The 14,721-nt window shown below is 44.6% G+C and overlaps 1 protein-coding gene across 2 annotated transcripts in view; it reads left to right on the top strand.

Moving 5' to 3' along the window:
• The first annotated feature begins 550 nt into the window (after positions 1 to 550).
• The window catches only part of LOC124049096 (homer protein homolog 1-like), a 44,353-nt gene continuing 30,182 nt past the window's right edge, over positions 551 to 14,721 (top strand). The window contains exon 1 of one of the 2 annotated variants that reach the window (XM_046370440.1): positions 551 to 1,927. In XM_046370440.1, coding sequence (XP_046226396.1) covers positions 1,923 to 1,927 — 5 coding nt within the window. In that variant the 5' untranslated portion in view covers positions 551 to 1,922. The remainder of the gene's footprint in view (positions 1,928 to 14,721) is intronic. The other variant, XM_046370441.1, reaches the window with a different exon arrangement.

The raw sequence follows: 14,721 nt of genomic DNA, 5'->3' as shown, positions 1-14,721 counted from the left end.
CATATAGGATCTCTGTATTTCAGCTGGTAAAGCTGGCAGAGCATGTCTCTTGCAGTTCAAGGATAATAGGTTCAATTCCCTGGACCACACAGATGTTTAAGTCGCTTTGGATAAAATAGTCCAAATAAATAGCATATACCTAGCTATCTTTTATTTCAGCTCATGAAACATAGGGCCAAGACTTTACATGTTGCATTTATATTTTTGTTCAGTATAATTCTAAGGAATTAAAAATATGTGCAGTGGGCTGAATTAGTACTCTTTTGAAAATCCCATGTCAGCATTTTGATGCGATTCACTCTATCTTCAAAAAACATACCACAGTAAAAGACTTGAATGGAATACTGCATTTCATGTTTATTATGGGTTACATAATAAACTGCAGGTTGGTAGGTGTTGCTACACTATTTGACAGTTGCTAACCGGAAGTGACGGACATATTTATCGCGCATTACGTCATATTTCGAAGGATACGGTGACTTCTGTGCGAGGACGGCGTGATGACGTAGGCCAATTTAATGCTTGAGGATGGGTAGAGATGGTGCTTTCAGGACAACTTGGAATTCGGAATAAATGGGTCAAATCATGACGTCAGTGTTCTTCAGGTCGAAAAGTCACAGCTCGAGAAAGATACCCGAGTTCCCGACTTACAATTCTAAGTTGGATGACCGTTGAAAACGATTTTTCCCAGACGGAGCTCGATTTTTTTCCGAGTTCCCAGATGTCTTGAATGCACTGAAGTCTGAGATTTCCGAGTTCCCAGATGTTTTGAATGCGACAAGAGATGTGATGAATGGGATGAGAGGAGAAATCAGAGACTACACAAACAGACGGCTGAAGAAGTGAGGCGTTCGATGGAGCGAAAAGAGGTCGTGATTTGACATTTGAGATCTCTGATAAATAATATCAACGAACTGGCAATCGTTCATATTTAAACATAATTTACCATAGCATTTCATATTCGCCCGGCATCTTAGATGCTAGCTGCTTGTCTGATTTGGTACTAGAGATGGTGGAGCCATGAGAATGCACCAAGTCTTTCCGCGAAAACAGATGGGAGATGAAGCCTACTCGACAAAAAAACATATTCCCCTGTAGCTAAACATGAGTTTATTATTGTTGCAGATGTATTTATGATGTTAGTGCCATGCAATGATGTGTTTGATAAGCTGTAGTAGAATAGCTGCTGGAGGAATTTTGATGGCACTTACGACGCCAGGGAAAGAGGCAACGAGTAAATTGTGCTATTTTGAACAGTCGGGCCTTACAAAGTGACATGCAGGAATGAATGTTCAGCATTTTTCTCGCCCGAAGATAACTGTATGCGGTGCAGGCAGCTGGTCACATTGAAAGCGGCGGTGTCTTTGGAGAGTAGCGAAGTACAAGGCAGCGGAGAGGAGCGCCGAGCTGTAATACCTAAGTCCGTCTAGAACCAAGTGGATATTTTAGCAGCCAAGATAAGATTTTGTTCTGACAATATTAATGCAAGCGGTCCCTATTTACCTGCCTTATAAGTGTAAAATGAGGTTCGCGCTACATGGGAATTAAAAACAGTTTCTGTCAATCATGTATGTGGTCCTTGGTAGCCAACATTAGCTTAGCTGCTATCGTCGTTGAGCATGATTGAAAAGTGCATATCATTTATCTAACGTCAACACCGATGTTTTCGATCCTCATGCATGCACCGACACGTTTGTTTGGGAGAGCTTTCAACCAACACCCACAGCGTATAACAGACGAACAGGCTATGTCGGCGTGAAGGGAACCACACTGACTATCTCGAGTACCCCGTCAAGCCATAGCCGTCAACAGCGTTGTGAAGAACCGTATATTGGAGAGGAAAACACAGTAGCCTGTTCATTCCCGCGTTGGAGCCCTCGGCGACCACGGCCTGAATCCCTTCGGTTAACCGACCAAGCAAAATGGGGTACGTATCGCGCAATGTAGTGCCATTTTTATCCTGTACTAATCTTCCCTGACTAGAATGGTGTTCATGGGAGGTGTTATGATTCCGATGAAGCCTGGTTTGTTTCAAGATAAATACGCGTGGGTAGAAGGTTGAGAGCAATATGCTGGCAGGCTACATGGGTTTACCTGAAGTTGGCTTGCATTACTATGCCAGTCTCACCATTTGTCCATGGCCTGAGCTATAGCTTCCAAATGCCTACTGAACATTGTATCAAACACTGGTGAATAGGCTATTCCTCCGTTACTCTAAGATAGGCCACCTAAAGCATGTTGTCGGTTTTTATTTCAATACATTAGAGTACGTTTAGTATGGGTTTAGTATGTGGTGTCATTGGAAAACTATAATCTCATCCAGTACTGGGGCGACAGGGTAGCCTAGTGGTTAGCGTGTTGGACTAGTAACCGAAAGGTTGCAAGTTCAAATCCCCGAGCTGACAAGGTACAAATCTGTCGTTCTGCCCTGAACAGGCAGTTAACCCACTGTTCCTAGGCCGTCATTGAAAATAAGAATGTGTTCTTAACTGGCTTGCCTAGTTAAATAAAGGTAAAATAAAAAATAAACTGGAGGGATGGCCTTGTGATGGGGTTGCACTGTCTAGAGGGACGGCCTTGTGATGGGGTTGCACTGTCTAGAGGGACGGCCTTGTGATGGGGTTGCACTGTCTAGAGGGACGGCCTTGTGATGGGGTTGCATGGGGTTGCACTGTCTAGAGGGACGGCCTTGTGATGGGGTTGCACTGTCTAGAGGGACGGCCTTGTGATGGGGTTGCACTGTCTAGAGGGACGGCCTTGTGATGGGGTTGCACTGTCTAGAGGGACGGCCTTGTGATGGGGTTGCACTGTCTAGAGGGACGGCCTTGTGATGGGGTTGCACTGTCTAGAGGGACGGCCTTGTGATGAGGTTGCACTGTCTAGAGGGACAGCCTTGTGATGGGGTTGCACTGTCTAGAGGGACGGCCTTGTGATGGGGTTGCACTGTCTAGAGGGACGGCCTTGTGATGGGGTTGCACTGTCTAGAGGGACGGCCTTGTGATGGGGTTGCACTGTCTAGAGGGACGGCCTTGTGATGGGGTTGCACTGTCTAGAGGGACGGCCTTGTGATGGGGTTGCACTGAGGGGCCTTGTGATGGGGGCCTTGCCTTGTGATGGGGTTGCACTGTCTAGAGGGACGGCCTTGTGATGGGGTTGCACTGTCTAGAGGGACGGCCTTGTGATGGGGTTGCACTGTCTAGAGGGACGGCCTTGTGATGGGGTTGCACTGTCTACATGAACATTTATCAATTATTTCACAAGTTTGTTTAAGATTTGTTCTAGTGCCTGAACAAAAGCTATAATATCTACCATAGAAGTAGATCATACTGTGGCATAATATGCCTGTCATACTTTCTGAAGAAATACTGACACCAGAAAGTAACCCAGACGTCATGAAGTGTATTTACAGTTCAGACTAAACACCTTAATATGGAACCCCCCCTCCCAGAAGATCCTGTTCTCTTTTCAAGCCTTTGCCTGGCAATCCGACTGTGATACCGCAGGTTACAGTCTGAGAGTAGTGCCATACATTTGTTTGGGAAGCCAGAAAATGGAATATAATATATCTTAAACTTCCTCGACCTGTAGTCTCAGCAGTTTTGCGGTTTGTAATTTGAGAAAACATATCTACAGGAAGATATTATTAAACCGATGTTTCCAAACGCTGGTAGTGCATTCACCTGGCACATACGCAAAACAATGTAAACCCCTGCAAGACTTGGATGTATGCATGTCCTTCTGTCTTGTGCACATTCTTCAGGTGGTGAGTAAACAAATGGTGATAGCCACACACAGAGACCTGCGTTTTGAAGTCGGTTTAATTATACATCCCTGTGGATGTTTTGTCTAAAATTTCTGGCCACAAAAGTACTAAATCAGTGGACAACCGGTAAAGTTCAAATGGAATTTTATTCAACATTTGCGACAGACATATAGGTTTTTGTCAATACAAATGAACGTGACTCTGTTGTCTGAAGGACAGCATAGGAACGTCGGGACTAATCAAGTCCTAACCCCAGCCGATGGGTCTCACCTGATGCTTAGGCATACACCTATACCTACACAACAAACTCACTTTGTTGTTGAATATGGACTAAACCTGACTTTAGACCATCTGAGATTAAATGAGAAGAAGGTTAAATTCAGGGGTGAACTGCTGCGCCATACAGCATCTCACTAACCTTAAATTCCTAGTCTATGATCCAGTTCGGACTCGATATCTCGGACAAAAAAAAAGAGAATGCATCTTTCTTCAAAGTGCCTCTCAGTGTGTTGGCTGTTAAAGTGTTTTAGTGCAGGGATTCTGTTCTGCATAATGCATTCATGTAAACCAGGCTGAAACTTGGCACCTCAGCAGCCTACAGTACTCTCAGGATGTGTCATAAACAGTCTGATATATTGGGCTAATAATCATTAGTGTAGATGGATTGAAATAGGGAGGTTTCAAGAGTGTGTTAGAATAAATGTTATTTGGCATAATTTTAAAACTATTCTCAGGGTTAAATGTTGCACAAATGATTTCACAAATGATGATTCATCTCCCATCAACTGAACCAACTCATTGTCTGCCCTTATCTGGTTCAACAACTTCAACCACAACCTTGACTAGCCTATGTGGTGCATTTACGCTGACACTCGTCAGTTTTTAAAGCGGCAATCTGCAGTTAAAACAACAAAGCCCCACCCGTTTCAGTAAGAAGCTGAGGGATGAGGCTGGAGAAATGTAACCACTCAAATTCATGAACAGCACTATAGATGAAAAGCCTGATCATCTATGATATAAAAATGATAGTTTTAACCACGTTTTTGAGGCTATATAGTGTTTGGTTACAGTACATTTACTTTGTTTATAAATATTGAAGTAAAACAGGCTTATATTTTGGGTTCTGATGGAGTACGACAGCTGAACTAAGCTCATGAGGCATTTATAAGTTCTATTCATCAAGAACCAATGGGTACATATCATTAATTCACAAGTCCAAAAATGGATGAAGCTACTGCAGATTGCAGTAGATTGCTCCTTTAAGGACTGCCTGTCCTGCGCCAACCTTTAAAACTTCCCACCCTGTCCTCAGACTGAGGTGCCAGTGTTGGACAAGGAAGTTACTGTGAGACTAAGTGGATGGTCAAAGTCAGGACACGTTGTTTTGGAAGCATCACTGCTGTGTCCTTACTCAAAACCCAGACATCACAACCAGACTCTGACTGACCGGAGTCACAGTAGCCCTGCCCTGTTTCAATCTTACTCCTGTCTAATGGCAGTGGGAAGCTGAGAATGCAGAATGGTAGCTTATGCACTGGGCATTTCCATCATAAAAGGACCCATGAGCAGTGAGCACCAACATGTGAAGTTCCAAAATGTAGGGATACATAAAGGCTTTGATTTCTGTGTGATTTTCTGTGGAATTGCCCCACTTTTAAAACATAAAGTACAGTTTCATTGAGGAAACACGAAAATATTGCAGTGTGAAGGTATTAAGAAGAACCTCCTAGCAGATCCCTCCTGAGTTCTACACATGGCAGTGTTCCCAGAGGTAGAGGGAGGTTAGATCTCCTACTCTCTAGTCTGAGTGGATGGACCCAGTAGAATCCCCAACCTGAGAGAGATGGAGCCAGAGAGTTAGCAAGACCGAGGGCGTGGGGAGAGATGCAGAGTGAGGGAAAGAGAATTAAAGAAGGGCATATGGAGAGGTAGAGAGAGTGGGCAATGGCCAGCCCAGTGAGATCCAGAGAGCCACGAAGAGAGAGGAAGAAGTGGGGGAGTGTGTGTGAAAGAGTGAGAGGGTGGGCTGCTGTGGCCAATGCAGTTAGTAGGGGAAAGCCAGACATCTTCACTGGGCTCCAGCTGTCAATACTTCCCTGGAACCTGAGTTAACAACAGGAGTAATGGAGAGAGAGACGAGGAGAGAGAGAAGTCTATGACAAGAGAGCGAGAGATTTCTCCTTTCTCTAATCACATTACTACTATTCCATTTTTTACGGTTGTTGTTGTCATTATCTCAATTTGCTTTAGCAACAGTGGCCCTGCCATTAATGCTAATAAAGCTGATCTAAATCTGAGAGGGATCAGAAGAGTCCACGCAAACCACAAACCACCCTCCATATGTGTGTCACCAGAACACAAACCAGGCCCTAGCATATGGGTATTTTAAGCCAGAGGTTGCACCAATACTCCTGTGTGTATTCACAGACCAGGCCTTAGCCTAGCATATGGGTATTTTAAGCCAGAGGTTGCACCAATACTCCTGTGTGTATCCACAGACCAGGCCTTAGCCTAGCATATGGGTATTTTAAGCCAGAGGTTGCACCAATACTCCTGTGTGTATCCACAGACCAGGCCTTAGCCTAGCATATGGGTATTTTAAGCCAGAGGTTGCACCAATACTCCTGTGTGTATCCACAGACCAGGCCTTAGCCTAGCATATACCAATACTCCTGTGTGTATCCACAGACCAGGCCTTAGCCTAGCATATGGGTATTTTAAGCCAGAGGTTGCACCAATACTCCTGTGTGTATCCACAGACCAGGCCTTAGCCTAGCATATGGGTATTTTAAACCTCAGGCAGCGCCAAGCAAAGACCACACACTCCCTCTGTGAGTAGGTTTTACCCGTATGGGACACGCTGCCTTGTGATTGGCTTAGAGAGCCTGTGGGAGGGAGAGAGGGGGTTCGAGGATGCTCACAGATCCTGACCGGCCCTGAGTCACATGGGTGTTGCCTTGGCAACCAGGCAGCAGCTAAGTTTGTAATGCAGGCAAGCAGGTTTTTTTAATTTTGTGAGTGGTGGCGTTCCAACCTGTCTTTTACACAATCACACTGCCTAGTGCAGATTATCACATCTCACAATGCCTGTAGAAGTGTTTTAACAACATCTCAGGAACCACAATGATATTATATAGTAATTGTTTAAACATTATAGTAAAACCTTTCTGAAAACAACTTGGTTCTTAGCCTTCATCTCTATGAAGACTGACTGTGAAAGGGATCCCAGACAGACTGACAGACATGTCAGGTGAGGATGAAAAGGACCTAAGCAGGTTGGCTCCTCTTCAAGGCTTCTCAATATGCCTCTAGTCTGGAAAGCAGAGGAATACGAGGAGGAGCACTGTCCTGGAGAGAGAGGTTACTTGAACATTACTGACCACACACACACACACACATACACACCGATAAAGGTCCGTAATTGGAGTCTGCACCAGGGTGCTTTCCCCTTTGGCCACAGACAGTACCTGCCTTTGACAACCTCTATGCAAACATAAATCTGTGTGTATGTGGTGGTAAGTGGAGAACTGCTGATTTGATAACATCTGCGATCGGATTCCTCTGGCATAGCACTCGTCATTGTGCCCCGCACGCCACACAACTGTCCATTGTGGGAGGGATTAGAGGCTAACAAACACACACACACACACCTGGCCACTGATGTACTGATAACAGAGAAACTTTGCTTTAATTAAGCAAATGTTGCTCCAGGAGGAAGTGGGTGTAATGGCATTTGATGCCAGTAAGGTTAGTCTGAATGAAAATCAGATTGATAGATTGGCAGAACTGTCATGTTATTGCAGATGTGTCATGTTACAGGGAGAGACTCCCTAAATGAACAAACCCTCATTTCAACACAACAAGCAGTGGACTTGGAGAGCGTTCAGTGAGGTGAAATTAGGAATAGCGAGAGACATGGTAATGGAAAACTACAAGGAAGAACATGGGTTAGTAAACTCAGCAAAAAAAAGAAACATCCCTTTTTCAGAACTCTGTCTTTTCAAAGATAATTAGTAAAAATCCAAATAACTTCAGATCTTCATTGTAAAGGGTTTAAACACTGTTTCCCATGCTTGTTCAATGAACCATGAACAAATAATGAACATGTACCTGTGGAACGGTCATTAAGACACTAACAGCTTACAGACAGGTAGGCAATTAACGTCACAGTTATGAAAACGCAGGACACTAAAGAGGCCTTTCTACTGACTGATAAACACCAAAGAAAGATGCCCAGGGTCCCTGCTCATCTGCGTGAATGTGCCTTAGGCATGCTGCATGAGTACTGCAGATGTGGCCAGGGCAATAAATTGCAATGTCCGTACTGTGAGACGCCTAAGACAGCGCTACAGGGAGACGGGACGGACAGCTGATCGCCCTCGCAGTGGCAGACCACGTGTAACAACACCTGCACAGGATCGGTACATCCGAACATCACATTTGTGGGACTGGTACAGGATGGCAACAACAACTGCCTGAGTTACACCAGGAACACACAATGCCTCCATCAGTGCTCAGACTGTCCACAATAGGCTGAGAGAGGCTGGACAGAGGGCTTGTAGACCTGTTGTAAGGCTTGTAGACTTGTTGCAACAACGCCACCTATTGGCCCAAACCCACTGTCGCTGGACCAGTCAGGACTGGTAAAAAGTGCTCTTCACTGCTGAGTCACGGTTTTGTCTCACAAACAGGGGTGATGGTCGGATTTGTGTTTATCGTCGACGGAATGAGCGTTACAACGAGGTCTGGAGCGGGATCGATTTGGAGGTGGAGGGTCCGTCATGGTCTGGGGCGTTGTGTCATAGCATCATCAGACTGCGCTTGTTGTCATTGCAGGCAATCTCCACGCTGTGCGTTACAGGGAAGACATCCTCCTCCCTCATGAGGTATCCTTCCTGCAGGCTCATCCTGACATGACCCTCCAGCATGACAATGCCACAAGCCATACTGCTCTTTCTGTGCATGATTTCCTGCAACATAGGAATATGTTCTGCCACGCCCAGCGACGAGCCCGGATCTCAGTCCCATTGAGCACGTCTGGGACCTGTTGGATCAGAGGGCTAGGGCCATTCCCCCCCAGAAATGTCCGGTGCCTTGGTGGAAGAGTGGGGTAACATCTCACCGCAATAACTGGCAAATCTGGTGCAGTCCATGAGGAGGAGATGCTCTGCAGTACTTAATGCAGCTGATGGCCACACCAGATACTGACTGACTTTTGATTTTGACCCCCACCCCCTCCCTTTGTTCAGGGACACATTATTCCAGTTCTGTTCGTCACGTGTCTGTGCAACTTGTTCAGTTTATGTCCCAATTGTTGAATCCTGTAATGTTCATACAAATATTTACACACGTTAAGTTTGCTGAAAATAAACGCAGTTGACAGTGAGGACGTTTATTTTTTTTGCTGAGTTTAGTAGGGATGCACCGATATGACATTTTTGGCCGATACTGATATCCAATATTTTCCCTGCCAAAAAACAAGAAGCCTATAGACTATATTTAAAATTTTAGCTGCCTTTTTAAGAATTCTAGTACAGTTAAATAGTTAGAAACACACACACTGACCAAAAAGCAACACATGTTGGCATTTAGGTATGTCCCAATTACCAGTAAAACACAATCAAATCTTATTTCTTTCACTAATTTGCTGTGCTGTTTCTTTGTTCAGTCTCCACCAGGATTTGTCAAGCAGTGAATTTTCAGCTCTGTCTGTCTGTGACCTCTCTTCCTCGGAGCGCACGGTCACTGTGTCCATTTCTATCTTGTCCAGCTGTGTCTGTCCGTGGCCTCTCTTCCTCGGAGCGCACGGTCACTGTGTCCATTTCTATCTTGTCCAGCTCTGTCTGTCCGTGGCCTCTCTTCCTCGGAGCGCACGGTCACTGTGTTCATTTCCATCTTGTCCAGCTCTGTCGGTCCGTGGCCTCTCTTCCTCGGAGCGCACTGTCACTGTGTCCATTTCCATCTTGTCCAGCTCTGTCGGTCCGTGGCCTCTCTTCCTCGGAGCGCACTGTCACTGTGTCCATTTCCATCTTGTCCAGCTCTGTCGGTCCGTGGCCTCTCTTCCTCGGAGCGCACTGTCACTGTGTCCATTTCCTTCTTGTCCAGCTGTGTATGTAACATTTCACGTAAACCCTGTTTCTTGTCTGCATCGAAGTAGCGGTCGTTGTACCTAGCATCGAGCATGCTGGCGACACCGTAAAGAGGCTCGGAGAGAATGCCACTGAATCACTTGTTCACAGCCTCTTGTAGAGTACTTTTGTAAGTTTTAACCCCACGGTCGGTGTCGGCAGTTCTGTTGAGCAGGCGTTTCAATGCCATGACAGAGGGTGTCACGTCTGCTGCAGACGCAGTTGATGAGCTTATTTCTCCAGTCAGTTGTTCAAATGGAGCTAGGAGTGTTTTCATGTTTCCAAGTTTCAAACATGTTCTCAAATGCCATTCAAATGGCAGCAGTGGTATGAGAATCGGCACATTCTTGAGCAATACGGCTTTCCTCAGTACAAAACTTTTGTCCCCCCACAATGCTGTTAGACTCAGCATGCTCATGGGGCTGATATCGCTGGTCCAAATGTCAGTCGTGAAGATAATAGCAGTGACGTCCATAGAAAGTAGCTCATAGATGTGCTTTTCAACAAACTGTCTCCGGTAGGGCAACATCTGAAAAATAGTGCCTACTTGGTAGTGTGTGCCGGGTGAAAGCCAACATCATCCACGACAGAGGACATTTGATTGTCAAGGGCAATGAATTCCATTATCTTGGCGTTGATTTCGCCTTTGAGTTGTCTCACTGAAATTTTCTTGATCAACTTGAACTTGTTTAGTCGTTGGAATGGGCACTTAGTTATTTTTCTGCTTTTGTTCTGTGTAGTGCTGTATTTGTCATGGCGTCCTACCTATGTTTATATATATTGTGCACCCCTAGTTAGTAGTGTACTGTAGAGCACATCTCTATTTCCATTGGCTCTACATTACAGCTCACGGCTCCCTCATACAGTCTGATTCTACAGTAACTTATCTGCAGTCAGACAGTCTGTCAATTCTGGTGTGAACAGTACAGTTACAGTCCACCTTCCCATCTCATCACCACCCTCATCACTCTGACAACACCAGTCTACACTGAGTATACTGACCCCAAGACTCTACAAGGTGTTGAAAGAGTTCCACAGAGATGTTTTGGGACATGTTCTCCCCCAATGCTTCCCAGTTGTCAAGTTAGCTGGATGTCGTTTGGGTGTTGGACCATTCCTGATACAAACAGGAAACTTTTGAGCGTGAGAACCTCAATGTTGCAGTTCTTGCCACAAACCAGTGCACCTGTGTCACGAACCAGCTCAAAGCCCATAACAAAAAGGGAGACGACGTCGAGATAAGGAATAACCGAAGTAACCTACAATGGTGTAAGTGAGTGGTTGCATGCATAGATGTGATAATGAGGGTTGTTGAAAGGTGCCCAAACAAAAATGCCAATACCAAAATCCAACATTGTCTGCATGGAGTCTCTTCAATGAATGGGGAAGATGTGTGTTTATCCCGGAACACACCCGGGACCAGGTGTGTCCCATTTGGTCCTGCCCATTCACCCTCTGAAAGTCACTCCTACACAATCCATGTCTCAATTATCTCAAGCCTTAACAATCCTTCTTTAACCCGTCTCCTCCTCTTCATCTACACTCCTCCTCTTCATCTACACTGACTGAAGTGGATTTAATAAGCGACGGCAATAAAATATCATTGCTTTCAACTGGATTCACCCGGTCAGTCTGTCATGGAAAGAGCAGGTGTTCATGTTTTTTACCCTCAGTGTGTGTGTGTTAAATAATACCTAGCAATGCCCCAGACCCACCAATCCACTATGCTAACTTAATTAACTGGTTAAGACCGGGAGGGACTGAAGAAGAATCACAGTAGTAAGAATGAAATGAAACCAGCTCTGAGCCACCGCCGAGCAATTACCTGTGTTTTCCCTTGTGGATCCCTGTCAGAGCAGATCGACATCTAGGGACTGAATCTCCATCAAATGAGATCCGTTTAAAGGCACAACACTTGGCTGCCATACTGCAGGCTGCTGTTGTGGGCTTTTTAATGCTGAGGGCAGAAGAATCAGCTGTAATAGTGTTTATCTTTGAGGTACCACTGGCTGGATGGTGAGGCCAATCTGTGGGAGAGTTCTGGAGGGGAGCTCACTCTGGCCAGGCCAGAGCCGCACCCCAAGGGCCCGCTCACTCCTGGTTCAGTTAACCCAGTCCAACCAGGGTTTTGTATGTTTCCATTGCAGAAGTGTATAACGGAAAAGATAATGATGTTGAGATGGAAACCACAGCCCAACACTCTGAAACCCATCCTCTTGTGGTTTTCAACCTCTGGTTTGTGAACCTGCACTAGTCCCTCTAATTGTTGTCTGACACTATGTAGTTCTGTCTCATGTCAGCGGGTCTCCAAGAAGAAGAATCATGGCTTTGACGTGACAGTCAAGGCTAATGTGTTGAGTAGCCTACAGTTAAGACCGGCAGATATGGTAAACGGTTTGAGTTACGCTGAGGATGTAGGGATGTCAGTTACTCCACCAGGAAGAGGAAGTGATTCTGCTTTGTGTTTTGGGATCCTCATCAGCGGGTATCCAAGATGGTAACCAAAGCATGCTGGGACATAACATCATGCCATAAGGACACACAGACCCTGCCCTGGCATTTCCTGTTATAGTAGGTTGGCAACCTATGAGCTGTTAGCCTGTCAGTAACTTAACATAGCAGGTGTAAATGATTATGATTGTTTAAACCCTGAGCAGGATGCCCACAGTCTGGTCCTGATCCCGGGAGGTTTTCTTCTGCACTGTTCAACCAATCCAGTACATGTGGAGGAGGAGTTAAGATGGAGTGTCATCTTGTTAACGTCCAAAAGCAGAAGACAGGCTGTCTTCTATTACCCTGAAAACCAAATGTGCCCTGCCCAAGAAAGTTATGGGCCCACTTAGTTAATGCTAACCTGCTATGGTTCTTTACAGTTCACATCTGTCTTGTGTTTGGTTTAGTGATTTACTTAGTGTTTACTTGGAAAATGACCCACAAATACATCTGACCTAAATGCAATGTTAGCATATGGGCAATTTCACAGTATTGGATTTTTCATTTAAAAGGTATGCCAAACCAAAAACATCCATTTCAAGGTTTAACAAACCACACAACTCTATGCACAAGGACTACTTGTAACAATTTAGTCTGAACATTTTACAAAGACACATTTACTGGTAGAGCTGTGCAGATGCACATTTTGGTAACAGAATTTCTGTAAAATCTTCCTCAGGTTTTTATTTTATTTTTTGTGTGTCCACATTTTCCAAAAACTCTTAAATATCTGTTCTGAATTCGGATTGAAAGATGTCTGCAGAAAGAATGGTGTCCGCTATGACATGACACCTTGACTTTGGATTCTGTTCATGGGGATGTGTCCTAAGTAGGTACACAAAGCTATACATACATATGCAATATCCTCCTTTGCATATTTGGCTATTATTCTACACTCTGGCCTCATTATTATTATTATATTATATATTATTATTATATGAGGGAGCGAAATGTGAAAATATCTTTAAGATATATTGGTTTTTGGTAATGTAATTACAAGGCAATGTTTCTTAAACTTACAGAAGGCAAGTCATTTCTCCAAAACTAAGTACTGTTAGTATTAGTTGGCAGCAGAGTTGGGGTCAATTCCATTTCAATTCCAGTTGGTTTAGAAAATAGAAAATAATTTCTTCATAGAAAAGCATTACACAATCATTTGGGTTGGAATTTCATTGTATTTCCTGAATTGAAATGGGGTTGACCCCCGGAGGGGTCTTTTCTTCAATGTCATTGTGTTTTGATGCATTTATAATACCTTTAAGAGTTTCTTGCCAATGTTTTCTAAGACCCCTTTTTCATCTGTTTGACCAGAAATCAAAGCCTTGGTTTATTCCAAAGTTTTTAGATGGAACATGGTTGAAAAATGTATATATGCCTTAACTTAAAACAATGATACACTCTTAGCTTTTTACTTGGCACGGTCCTTTGAACTTTACATGTTGGTGCTTACGTGCCCTTTTACATATACATGTGTGTGTAGCTGTTGAAATTTGTCCAAATCCATGCTTTCTGAATGGGGCTCCTGCTCCTCCCTGCCATCTCCTACCAGGGAGAATATATTCAAATGGCTTGTGATTGAGGGGCAAATTGCTGTCATAATAAAATGTGATTCATAAAAAGCAAAGTAAGTGCTTTACTTCTCATAACAGAACCAGTTATTAGAACAATGTGTCTCTCATGTCCAGAGCCCCTCTGTTTTATACAGGAGTCTCAAAGAGTGTAGTCACATTATCTGAGGCACTGTGTCTGTGTCTCCTCTCCCTCTGTCTGTCTCTGTCTGTGTCTCTCTCTCTGTCTCTCTGTCTCTCTCGGTCTGTCTGCTGGTCAGAACAAGCTGTCTACACTCAAGACTGCTTCCATCACTTTGACTGGGACATGTTTCTGTCTCTCTCAGATGGGAATATCTGTCGAATACGCTGATTCTGTCTCTGTTCATTAGAACTCTCTCGAAGATGTCGTTCTCTGCTCGATAAAAACATTCCCAAACCAGAAACCGTGATTGATGGCTCATTCTCGTGAAACTCTCTCTCTGTCCTCTGTCTCTTTCTCTGTCTGTCTCTCTCTGTCTGTCTGTCTCTCTCTCCTGTCAACTGTCTGTGAATCTCTCTGGCTCTCTCTCTGTCTGTCTCAGTCTCTCTCTCTGTGTCTGTGTCTCTCTCTCTGTCTCTCTCTCTGTCTCTCTCTCTGTCTCTGTCTCTCTGTCTCTGTCTCTCTCTCTCTCTGTCTCTCTCTCTCTGTCTGTCTCTCTCTCTCTGTCTGTCTCAAACTCTGTCTCTCTCTCTCTACTGTGTCTGTGTCTCAATTCTCTCTCTCTGTCTCAAGAGGCTGTGTCTGTGT

Source organism: Oncorhynchus gorbuscha, linkage group LG11 (genome assembly GCF_021184085.1).
Source record: "Oncorhynchus gorbuscha isolate QuinsamMale2020 ecotype Even-year linkage group LG11, OgorEven_v1.0, whole genome shotgun sequence".
In the NCBI taxonomy this organism is placed as follows: Eukaryota; Metazoa; Chordata; class Actinopteri; order Salmoniformes; family Salmonidae; genus Oncorhynchus; species Oncorhynchus gorbuscha.
This window is presented reverse-complemented; position numbering and strand designations above follow the sequence as displayed.